The 12,911-nt window shown below is 44.5% G+C and overlaps 1 protein-coding gene across 2 annotated transcripts; it reads right to left on the reverse strand.

Annotated features, from left to right (window-relative positions):
- Positions 1-4,700: 4,700 nt before the first annotated feature.
- On the reverse strand, positions 4,701-12,693 carry CDKN2AIP (CDKN2A interacting protein). Of its 2 annotated transcripts, none has more exons than XM_069977769.1 (3): positions 12,306-12,689; positions 9,692-9,822; positions 4,701-5,468 (listed from the first exon to the last, which is right to left on the reverse strand). In XM_069977769.1, the coding sequence occupies exons 1-3, from the start codon at positions 12,560-12,562 to the stop codon at positions 4,771-4,773; spliced, it is 1,086 nt and encodes a 361-aa protein (XP_069833870.1). In that variant the 5' UTR covers positions 12,563-12,689; the 3' UTR covers positions 4,701-4,770. The 2 variants fall into 2 exon arrangements, with proteins under 2 accessions (XP_069833870.1, XP_069833871.1); XM_069977770.1 differs by having other exon boundaries at positions 5,381-5,468; positions 9,723-9,822; positions 12,306-12,693.
- Between the last annotated feature and the right edge of the window lie 218 nt (positions 12,694-12,911).

Raw genomic sequence — 12,911 nt, forward strand, 5'->3', positions numbered from 1 at the left:
CCGTAGTGTGCACATACCCTAAGTGTTGCACATGAATAAAGCGGTGTCGGCCTGGGCTGCAATCCTTTTTTTGATCTACGGTTCAGTTCCTGCCCATGGTGCTGGTGTATTACCAAGCACCGGCCCGGCCTGAAGCACTGAAGGCAAGTGGCCCGCCCCCAGTGGGTGGAAACCATCGCCCCTCTGTGACGCAACTCCATTAGAATAAATGTAACTCTTCTATTTACCTTTGTGACAAACTTAAAGAGGATGTACCACCAGGTACGTCCTCTTTAACCTGACACAGGGATAGAACGGCATTGTCACAGGGAAGCCGATGCCGCAGTCCGTTTTTCCAACCACGGCCCGGTTCCCCTGTATGGCGCAGTTCTTTCCACGGTTACCAGCCGGTGGTCAAGCACTGGAGGTAGGCCGGCCCGCCCCCAGTGAGAGGGAATTCCCTCCCCTCTATGACGTGGCTCCGTTAGAATCAAAGGAGCCGCGTCATAGTGGGGAGGGAATTCCCTCCCACTGGGGGCGGACCGGCCCGTAACAGTGGGTAGATCGGCGCCGTACAGGGGAACTAGGCTTCCCTGTGACAGCGCCGTTCTATGCCTGTGTCAGGTTAAAAAGGACGTACCTGGTGGTACATGCTCTTTAAATTGCTTAGGTTGGGTTCCCATCACTTTCATGGCTCACGGCTATGTCAGTAAAATTCAGTTCAATTCAGCTAGTTAATAAAAGTTTAAGACTGAAAAGCGTGGTCTTCAGCACTTTTCAGCTCAAGCCAAAAACTTTTATGCAGTCGGAAAAAAAGACTCAAACATGGTCACTAGCTGACTACATGGTCAGTGAATTAAAATGGGCCCTGCCTGAGCAGGGATATATCGGCAGCCGATTTTCAGATTCTGTCAATGTATCCATGCCTCAAACCCAGCCCTAGGGGTTTCTTTTCACGAAAAGGGGACATTGATGTCTAATAAATATGACTATTCCATAAAGTCTACTGACATAAGTACATGTAAACCTGGGACTCTCTTTCTGGGGTTTACTGAGCAGGACAGGGAATACAGAAGCATACAAAGGTGTGCTGACAGGACAGGAATAGATTCATTGTACACCCAGGGAGGTCATGAGCCGGCGGACAGAGCTGTAGCACACCCCTACTCACTGCTGTGGGGGGGGCTAAAAACCTTACTGTGTTTTCTATAAAAGAGAATGCTTGTCACAAGATGAATCATCCACGGTGTGTGCTCAATATCTAATAGCCATACATACGTAAAGTGTGACTACACTAGCAAATAACAGGAAATGTCATTTTTGCATTATTCTGCATTCATATAAACCCCTAGCAGTCACTGGACCATGAAAATAATTACTGACTGAGCTGGAATATCATGAATTGTCACCTTTTTCAGGCAGTTAAGCTGTCCATGTAAAAATGTGCATGTAGGCACTTTCTTTGAGCCTCAGTCAAGGCATGCATGCCAGTCCTTAAAGCCATATTCCACTCAAACATATGTTTTCATATGATTCTGGCCATGAGACTAACAGTTTATTCTATACTTATTAGCTTCCCCCAGTTCTGAGCTGCTGCTTTCTGCTGAAGACACAAAAAACTGTGCGAGAGCTTTTCTGTACTTCTCCACCTCCTGCGATGGCTTGACGTAAACAAGTCCCTGTCTGCAACTTTGTAGCTTCTTTGAAATGCTAGGAGGGTTAATCAGAGGTCAAGCTGCTAATGAACTCTTTGTGATGAATCCTCCAGGCATTACAAAGTTGCAGATAGGGACAACTTGTTTACATCAGCTGTCTCTGCAGAGGGAGGAGGGGGCTGAGAGCAGAGATGGACTAAACAGCTAAGAGTTTTTTGTGTCTTTAGCAGAAAGCAGCAGCTAAAAACTGGGGGAAGAAGAGACTGAATAGATAACAAGTGTGGAATGAATTGTTAGTCTCACTTGGGCATGTCTTAGCGCCCTTAGGGGAGTTCAGAGGGGTCATGCTGTGACCCCCTTCTGAACTGTGCGCCCCCCCAGCCAGGGACTACGGCTATAAGCGGGCTGATCGCCACACCCGGCTAATTAACCTGTCACCCCACTGCCCCACCTGTGGAAGGGGCGATCCATGCCTCTGTCCGGCAATCCGCCACAATGATGCTGATTCCAGATTGGCGATCGATTACTATGGGCTCCAGCAGACAGTAGTAATCAACACGGATATTATAAATCAATGCAGCAGATAGGCAGCATTATCTTCTCCAGCTCCTTCAGCCATAGCACACTAAAGAAAAACACACAATCCTCTCCCAGAGAGAAAACACCACATTGAGGACAGAGTTTACTGCTACACTACTTATGGCTTCTCCTCCTCTTCCTTCTCTATATTAGGGTATGTGCACACTACAGAATCCCGGCGTATCACCCGCAGCTCTCCCCCACTCACATCTCCGCTGGTGCCATAGGCTTCATTCTATGGTTTGGCAGATTCCACCGTCCGCCCGAAGAATGAACCCGCTCATTCTTCGGGCGGATGGCAAAATCTGCCAAACCATAGAATGGAACTAGGGCCAGTGCTTTATTACTGATATATAGACGAAACTAAATGTATGTAGGATAGTGGTTCTGGTTGCTATAAATAAGTGCCTTAGATTGATAGACTATAAACTATATTAATGAAGAACATTAATAAAATTCATATGAAAACTCAGTTATAAAATTGAGTTGGTACATTTTTTCAGACTCTGACCAAAACTAGCTCCGCCTCCACATCCCTGCTGATGCGGCCAGCAAATGGCTCTGTGGACAGGTCCTGCTGGGATGACTTGTCTCATACGTACTAACTAGAGATGAGCGAATTTACAGTATTAATGAAACAAATCGCATTGTTAGCTTGGCAGTTGGCTTATCAGCCAGCTGCCTTTGAACTCTGTGCTGCTCATGGTGCCTGGAAAAGCTGGATGCAGTCCTGGGAAACTGAGAAGTTTCTAAAGACGGGATCCAGCTTTTCTAAGCACCTGAAGCGGATCGGCACAGAGTTCAAAGGCCACCAGCTAACAAATCGTTTTACTTTGTTAATACTGTAAATTTGCTCATCTCTAGTAGCAAGAAGTACTGACAGATGGGGGACTGGAAAAGTACTGGAAAATAAGCCGTCGTGGATTGGCTTGGGAAGTTTTTTTCTTTTTTTTCCTGCTCCCCCATCAACATATTGAAATGTTTTTGAAACTGGAATACCCATTAAAGGAAAACTGTCACTAGGTTTATGCCACCTTAAATGAAGGCAGCATAAACTAGTGACGGAAATACTGAACACATCGGTGTATTACTTACATCATTCTGTTCAGCCATTCTCCCAATATGCAGAATAGGATTCTTGCCACATCCCTCCCCCCCACTGCTGATTGACAGTTGACTGCCTATACACAGCATGGATAGATAACTGACAATCAGCAGCTGGTGGGCGGAACTTTCTGCTTCTCATGAATAATGAGGACTACTGGGCTCATACTTATAATGGCGAGGACTACTTATTGTCCATGTTATTCAGGAGGATGTCCTAATGTAAGTGATCCATCATTCGGTTCAGCTTCTCTGTCACCAGTTTATGCTACCCTTAGGGTATGTGCACACTAAGGAATCCTGGCGGATCACCTGCCACAGATTCCACAGCTCATCCCCGCTCGCGGCTGCACGCATCTCCGCTGCTCCCATAGGCTTCATTCTGTGGTTTGCCAGATTCCGCTGTCCGCTTGAAGAATGAGCGGGTTCATTCTTTGGGCGGACGGCAGAATCTAGCAAACCACAGAATGAAGCCTATGGGAGCAGTGGTGATGCGCACGGCCGCCAGAGTCTGCGAGCTGTGGAATCCGCATTGGGTGTTCTGTAGTGTACACATTCCCTGAGATAGAACAGCATAAGCCTACTGAGTCTCTTTAATGATAGGGCTACATTACAATTTTGGCTGCAATATGAGTCATTCTGCCAAAGATTTTGCTATGTTTTGACCTTGCTAAGGTAAGTAAATGGGGCTCACGCTGCAACCCGCAAGTGGTTGTGAACAGTTTTAACAAATCTGAGGTGGATTTTTTGTGACTGTCAGACCGCAACCCCATTTACGTACATTAACCACAACTTAGCACAATCCAAACAGAGTGGCATGGTGATCTTTGGCCACAAGATAATGTACTTCAAGCCTTATACAGCTAACCAATATTTCAATCACTAGCAATAAAGATTAAATGTTACTCTATGAAGACAATCTACTTACATTAAAGAACAAAGCATAAATGCTGCTGTGAAAGTCACCTTTAATTAGGTCAAAGCTGTCATTATGATGAAGCAGACAGATACAAATGGTTAATAGAAAATAAAGGTATTCATAATTATAGCCCCGTTGATATGCTGAAGGTTTCTAACACTGAACATCTAAAAAGATCTAATAAATATGAAAACTGAAGTCAAATTCAATGCATGTGACTTAATATTGAGAAAATATTGACAAAATGCACCAAACCTTAAGGGATTGCCACAAGTCAAGCAATTTATCATAAAATAACATTAAAATCATATCAATGTTTTCATACGTGTAAAACCGCTCAAGTCAAAAACCTAGGTTGGGGGAAGAGAAACCAAACTAAAAAAAAACAAAAAAAACTCTGTAGCAAAACACTCGTTAAGATTGGTAACATTTCATCTATTAAAACTCAAGGAAAAGATCCAAAATATTTGAGAAATGTAATGTTTAATGTATAAAGAACGAGGCATCTATTTTAGGTCCAAACATAAAGATCTCTCATATTAGATCACGGGGATTTTTTACTGCCGGGGGTAAGGTTGGGCAACGAGATTCCTCATCCAGTAGTGCCAAGTCTTCAACGTCCTGGCCACAGTATTTTCTCCTGCATATTTTTACTACTACTTTCTTTTTCAGGAAAACTTTGATTGCCTCCCTGGAGGCGACAGCTTTGGCATTTTCCTTTGTTTTGCCACAGCCCATCCCTAGATAGACACCTTGGCACCTTAGTTCACACACTATGTTTTCCTGAGTGGTCTTATTTTGTGGCAGATCTGCCAAGTCCTTCAGAGGCACAAATGCAATGTCCAGTGTAGAGCTTAAAGACTCGACAGAAGAGCTCAGAACTTCTGAATGGTTTAGGTTGGGGCTGAAACCTCCTGAAGATACAAGCTTCCATGCTACTCTTTTGTATAGTCTGTTGAAAAACGACTGGCGACACTTGACATCCTCAGAGGTCAGTCTGCGAGTACTTTTTCCTGTATTAGCCTGTGATTGGACTTTGGTGGCTGGCCTTGAGTAACTATTACTTTTCCGTTCCTGGGCCACAGATTCATAATGGCCAGCATCTGTCCTTTGTGCTTCATAGTGAGGGTTGTCTCCAGAACCAGCATGTGAACTCTGCTGGTGGTCAGCCTCTGAATCATTCAAGCTTCCATCAGTAGATCTCTGCCTCTTAGGGGGCTCATCTACCCCTTCTGTATAAATAAATAAAAATATATATATATTACCTTTTGTTTGTACTACTCCACAACTTAGTGTTATACGTGAATGCCTTACAATGGAACACATACCTCTGTCCTGTCACCAAACAGATCCACAGAGCTATATTTAAAAGGGGTATTCCACTCAGGTAAAATACATGCTGAATCATGCCCCCCTCCTGGAGATTAACGAGATTGTCTGGATAAATGAATACTTGGCCAGGCTGGAGGGGACTTGTCAGTAATGCATACTTTCCATAACATACAATGACGTTGCACTTCTGCCGGAAATGTTCGTTCAACTTAAAAACTGTACTGAGCAGCTGTTTCCTATGGGAACGCAACGTCACTGGATGTTCTAAAAACAAAAAAACTGTGGGAAGCAGGCAGCCCAGAAGCAGGGGAATGGGACAAGTCCGTACACATTACAGACATGTCCCCTGCAGCCTGGCCAAGTATTCATTTTTCCCCGACAATCTCTTTAAAGGGGTAGTGCGGTGCTAAACATTTATTCACAAAATAACACACATTACAAAGTTATACAACTTTGTAATGTGTGTTATGTATGTGAGTGGCCCCCTTCCCCATGTTCCCCCCACCCACGCTAGACGCGGAAGTGTGGTGCATTATACTTACCATATTCGTGTTGACCCCCGGCCGCCATCTTGTGACAATGACGTCATCTTCGGGAGGCTGGCCAGACCGCTATCGCGGCTGAGAAGCTGATAACGTGGCAGAGGGGGCCGGCTGGAGCGGTCAGGCCGGCCTTATGAAGATGACGTCATTGTCACAAGATGGCGGCCGGGGGTCGACACGAATGCGGTAAGTATAATGCACCAACACTTCCGGGTCTAGCGTGGGGGAGTGGGGGGTGGGACACTGGGAAGGGGGCCATTCACATACATAACACACATTACAAAGTTGTATAACTTTGTAATGTGTGTTATTTTGTGAATAAATGTTTAGCACCACACTACCCCTTTAACAATTCATTCCATACATGTCATTACATTTTCTGTCTGCTTCCCCCAGTTCTGAGCTAATGCTTTATGAATTTACAGAAAACTGTGAGCTGTTCATGTAAGCTGTGTGTGATGGCTCATGTAAACAGCGTCCCTGGCTGGCTAATGCAGCACTATGTGAAGCCAGGAAGGTAATCCAAGGTCAAGTTACTTGTAAAAGTACTGTGATAAATCCTCCCTACACAACAGAGTGCAGAAACAGTGCAGTGACAGACAGATCTGTTTACATAAGCCGCCTCGGAAAGGAGGGGGGAGACTAAGAGAAAAGCTCAGACACTTTTCTGTGTATTCAGCAGAAAGTAACAGTATCAGAACTGGGGGAAGGAGACAGAAAAGGTAATAACATGTATGGAATGAATTGGAATCAGTTTCATAAAAAAAAAAAAGCTTTTGATATGCAAGACATCAAAGTTTTGATGGATGGGGTGTGGCTTCTAAGACTCTCACCAATCGCTAGTATGAGCTGGGAGAAGCACTCAGCTAAGCATCTGAAATGCACCTATAAAGTAGCTAAGCTAGTGCCTAGCACTTAGGATGTCATTTAGGCTGAGCACCACAAGGGTGTGAGCAGAATGAGTATAAGTGGCTGCGTTTACTCCTTTGTGACTAGTTACCAATAACTAGCATATATCGCCATGTGTCAAATTAATTTTCCTACACTCTGTGATAATGCATAGATGTGAGAATGCTGTCAGAGGACTATTTACTACACCTATACAGTACTGGAAGCATTTTTTTTTTCCAATTTACTGTTTATTAATTTTACCAAACAACCAACATATCCCATAAAATCACAAACAATAATACTATTAGATAAATACCGCTACCCACCCTCAAAAAGAACCCTCATTAAAGTAGGCCCATGGACCATAATACAGAACCTATTTCTCCCGTGGAGTCACCCCGCAGGGCACCGAATAACATTTTTCAGTTGCATGAGGCAACACCTGTCTACCTCTGGAAGCAGTTTGTGGGACACAGATAAGTTAATGAAATATCTTCATTACCTGGACCAACAGTCCATTTTTCCTACTTTATGTGAACACATGAGCTAGTCTGGACACAACTTGGACCACTAAAATGTGAGCTATTTAAACATAAGTGTACAATATTCTATTAGGGATATAAAAAAATTAAATCAGTAAAAATATAAGCTGATCATATTGACCCAATCAGATTCAAGGTTAGGTTACATTTACAAATTTACGAGCATTTGGGGATCACATGTCGTCTGCAAACACCCGCAATCCGCAAAAAGAAAAGAAAAAAAAAAAAGGCTCTATATTGCATCCATAATCTGTATTTTTTGCGGATCAGGTTAAATTGGAACGGCTTAAAATTATTTACCTATCCGTATTTTTTACAAATTTGTGGATTTTACGGACGTTTCTTCTGTAAAAATTATGGTCACTCCCTTTGACGTCTATGGGAAAATCTGTGCCACAAATTCAATCTGTACTAGAGCTCAACAATTTTTGATGATTATGTATTCGTAAAACTACAGACCCTAAATTTGTCCGTAATTGCAATTACGGAAAGTATAGAACGTGTGAATGTACCCTGACTGTTCAATTCCAGGTTATAAAACTGATACCTAAATGGAATACAGCTACAGTACCCTACACAAACATTTGTAAATATGTACAGTATGATGTGAACAGTGGAGAGGCTGGAAAGCTTGGTCAAGTGAATGAGGCCCCTTTAAGGTGTGCCTATCATTAAGAAAAACTAGACAAGTTAAAACAAAGTTTTGATCGTTTGAAGTCTGAAGGATTAGACCCTGACTAATCTCTAAAAATCGCCAAGATATGTATGCTTTACTTCCTAACATGCTGTGATGTCTGCCGCTGCACTGGACAAACTCCGTAGACATTGTACAGAATCCATCTCCTGCAGCACAGAGAGAAATGGGGGAGGGGGGGGGGAAAGAGACAAAGACAGCAACAAATAAGCTTAATGGGGAATGGGGAGAGACACACTCAGCTGAGTGCTTCTTCCTGCTCAAGCGATAGGTGGGATCTGAGCATCCAGACTCCAAGTGATCAAAACATTTGATGTCAGAAGTTTGTTAAAATGACAATAGACTTAAACATCTGGTCAAGTGCAACAAATTCAGGCCCCCCACTGCCCTCCCGTCTGACAGATCTTCAATATCAGCATCCTGGAACACCACTCTAATATGTTCAAATGTTTAATTATGTTCAATGCAAAACAAAATAATACTGCTTGTTTTGAAAGGGTACCATCACTTCGCTGGCGCAGCAGCATGCTCTGAAAGTGTTAAGTCTCTTCTGACATAAGCCAGTCACAGAGCACGTTTTCGCACCGATGAAGTGATAGTTACCCTTAAAGCAAATTTTCATAGTAAAGGCCCTTTCACATGATCCGATTATCACTAATGAGCATTCCTAGGTACACTCGTCAGTGATAATCGGTCAGTGTAACGGGGCCTTTAGCCATAGATAAGTAAATCTGGGTTTGGAGCAGCAGCCAGCATTTGGTGAATATGCTTTCAGTCTAGGTCTCTAGGTTGAATTTGTTTCTCAGAAATGGACAATAAAACAAATCACTTCATAAGTAAGGACACATTCCCACAGTTGTGGCCTCCATACTTTCACCAATAGCCACGTAATGTCGCCACTAATCCTGGCCCAGTCACACAGCCATTAGTAAAGGGACCGGTGGTTTCAGCTGCATTTATTGCTCTGCATGTGGGAACATGGCATAAGGATACTGACAATATCAGCGACATTTTCTGAGTGTTACTAATTCTCAATAAGGAGATTGAGCTGGTGTATGGAGTCTTACATCTAAACAGCAAAATACCAATAATTAAGTAAAACATCACTACAAAGGTCAGCTGCTACTCTTGTCATTTCACCTTCTTAGAGGAAATCATCTTTTAATAAACATTTATTACACATTGTCATGGACAAAATAAATGTTCATTAAAAAATAATTAGACATTGAAAACTTTGCAGTGGATTTTAGTGAATGTGTTAGAAGATAATCATAACTCTTTGTAGCACATTGCAGCCAATCACGGCACAGCTTTTATTTTCTAGTCTGCTGAGGGTTGGTTGCGATGGGCTGCAAAGACCTTTTCATTATCTCCACAGTGTATCTTATTTGCCAAGCAGTGAAGTAAGTAAAATAATAGTAAAGTCCTTATGGTTTTGTCTATGTTCTGCTAACCATTGCTACTTGCAATCCCTCTTTTCTTCACCTTGGAAACCAGTTCATCGCGAGTTGTACGGACTGGAGCATCAGTCACCTTTATATTTTCTGCCATTTTAAGGACTCTATCCATAACTGCTGAAGGATAACTAAAAAAATAAAAATACAGGAAAAAAGTGTACAAGAATAATTTAGAAATTCTGCCATAGTGACTTTATTAATATGTAAAACTCACACAGAAAACCGGATAATGAACAGATATTCAATGTTCTATGAAGAATGCCTCCAAATATCAGCACAACCAAGTTCAGTTCTACATGTGGACTTAAACCCAAAATCTGTCCCCCCCCAAACCACTTGTACCTTCAGACAGCTGCTTTTAAATCAAGATCTGTCCTGGGGTCCGTTCAGCAGGTGATGCAGTTATTGTCCTAAAAAACATCTTTTAAACTTGCAGCCCTATGTGAAACGGCCGTGGCCTAGAGTGTCTGTGCATTAGGCTGGCACACCCTCTCTGTCCCTCCTCCCTCTTCATCATTAGGAAAGCTCCAGGCAAATTGTCTGCTATTCATCACCTGTGTCAGCACGGCACATGGGCTAGATCGTGCCGTTTTCAGAGAGGTGAAAAATCCTGCCAGTGGCATTCCTAATGATGAAGAGGGTGGAAAGGAGGGATGGAGGGGTGGTGCAAGGTTAGGGCACAGATACTCTAGACCACGCCAGTTTGACACAGGGCTGCAAGTTTAAAAGTTGTTTTTTAGGACAATAACTGCATCACCTGCCGAACGGACCACAGGACAGATCTTAGATTAAAAGCAGGGGGGCGGGGGGGGGGGGGGGGTCAGATTTTGGGTACAGAGTCGCTTTAAAGCAAGAAATGTTAGTGAGGACTAATACTGTTGTGTAGTGTTGAGTGGAGTTGCTGGGGTTCAGCAACGTTCTCCAGACACTCAGCAATTGGCGTCTGAAGAGGTCTGGCAACTCTGCTTAATACTACAGGTGTGTTCTTTGAGTCAAGACTCTGTTCGTTCAACATTTAGCAGTGTACAACCAATTCTGTTTAACACACATCCTGAGAAAGGTCCACGTGCATGGGTGCAAGGTCCTTAGGGCCCTATTACACACACAGATTTATCTGACAGATGATTGAAGCCAAAGGCAGGAACAGACTATAAACGGAGAACAGGTCATAAAGGAAAGACTGAGATTTCTTCTCTATTCAAATACATTACTGGCTTTGGCTTGAAAAATCTGTCAGATAAATCTGTGTGTAATAGGGGCATTAGACCTCCATATTCCCAATGAAGATTGATAGTTGAGCCTCTGTTTATGATGTATACAGTGGGGTCTGCTGGATGATGTCACCACGTCATGGGTATGTTTGGGTATTTGGATGTATATGGTTGATGGAGACTGCTTAACCTAGTGTGAAAGGAGTCAAATATACAAGCAAATCCAACAGTTGAGGATTATTTTTTTAGTAATTAGTAGTATTTATTTTATGACCCACTCATGGCCATAACAGTTGCACTAGAAACTGTGTGTGTGAAGGCAGCCTAGAAGTGTCCACAATGTACTGGCAAGTTAGCAAGAACAAAAATAACAAAACAGTTCTTATAGGGTGACTAGACTATATTCATAGATTTTTGTTGGCAAACAGTGGTCAGTTAATAACTACAGCCCTGATCTGACTACAACTTTCAGCTGCCGGAAGTTTGGTATTCATAAATATGAACCCGCTGACCCCCATTTACTCACACAAATATTCATGGATACCCAAACTTCTGGTAGCAGAGAGGAATTTACCCCTGATCGGTCAGCAGGCTTTATGATGGGTACAATTTAGAGTGTACCAGTACAGTTGGGCTCTCACCTGTGTTTCGGAATAGCATGGAGAGATGCATCCACCACTGGGCGTTTTGGTTGCCATGGCAACTGTACAACACAGCTAGTTTTCTGCACGTGTCCCATTCATTGGTATCGGACCTGTGCAATGAACTATTTGTGCGTCATACAGTTTCCTGGCACTGCTACTGCCCAATGTGGACTGCGTCTCTCCATGCCGGGAGCACAACCTTACAAGTTGGCTTTGTTGGGGTCTGTCAGGTTACTATCACTTTATGGCACCATTTTGTCTGGTAGTTTTAAACCTGCATTGGAGATGTGAGCTCAGCCCAGGCGACGGACGTGGCTGTAAGGTTGGGGTCATGGGTGAAGCGGGTGGAGTCAGCCCTGAGGCTCCCATTGACTTCAGTGGCAACACGCCACTTGTTTTTAGTGCAGTTCCCTGCCTCCATTGAAGTCAATAGGAGTGGGGCTTCCTAAAGTGACCTTGCCTGGTATCTGATGAGGAAGTCCACAGGTTTTGTGTACATACCAATAGGCCTCCACCACAACCTGTATCTACCTTGTATACTTAGGTACTTCCTGTTGTGTGCGCCGGCAGTAGTGCCCCCAGCAAGTGTGAGCAGAGAGCGGTGCTGCAGTGACTAGGTGCCCCCCCTGCCGCCACACACATCACGTGACTGACGCTTCACTTCTATAGAAACGAAACTCCCGGGCTCACACCCTGCCCTCCCGCTGCTCCGGGCTCTGCTGGCAGCGCGGGAGCGGGCGCAGGAGCCGCACGTACCGGCAGCCGGTGAACACATGGTTAGCCCACACCATGGAGTAGGCGAGCAGCCGGTCCAGGCCCTTGTGGCAGGACTCCGGAGGCGGCGGCCGCTGCTCGTCCACGCAGAAGTCACTCGTGTTCCTCAGGATGAACTCTCTCCGGTGCTGCCACAGCTTGTCCGACTCGCACTCCCCTCGCAGGCTCTCCACCCAGGCGGCCGTCTCCGGGTTCTGCCGCAGGAACTCGGACACATCCTCCTCTCCCGCCATCCCCATTCAGGGACACTGGCAGCGAAGGCAGACCGGCTCCGGAGCCGTAATAACTCCGCCACCACTGAGGGCAAAACTCCACAACCTCCGACCACACCGTCACACCTGCGTCACCGCCCTTCATGGTGACGTCACGGCGCTTCCGCTACCGCCACGTGACCAAGCGCTGTAAGCGCGGCGCCATCTTAGGTGTGGGCAACGAGCAGCTGTGACTTTCAAACTAGCCAACTGTTCTGCCACCTGCGGCTTTCCAGCCAGTGCAGTACTACAACTCCCATCCTGCATTTACAACTGGTAGCTTAACAGCTGGGAAGCCGCAGGCCGGGGAAACACTGCTCTAGATTATAGGCTTTGT

Source organism: Dendropsophus ebraccatus, chromosome 7 (genome assembly GCF_027789765.1).
Source record: "Dendropsophus ebraccatus isolate aDenEbr1 chromosome 7, aDenEbr1.pat, whole genome shotgun sequence".
Taxonomy (NCBI): Eukaryota; Metazoa; Chordata; class Amphibia; order Anura; family Hylidae; genus Dendropsophus; species Dendropsophus ebraccatus.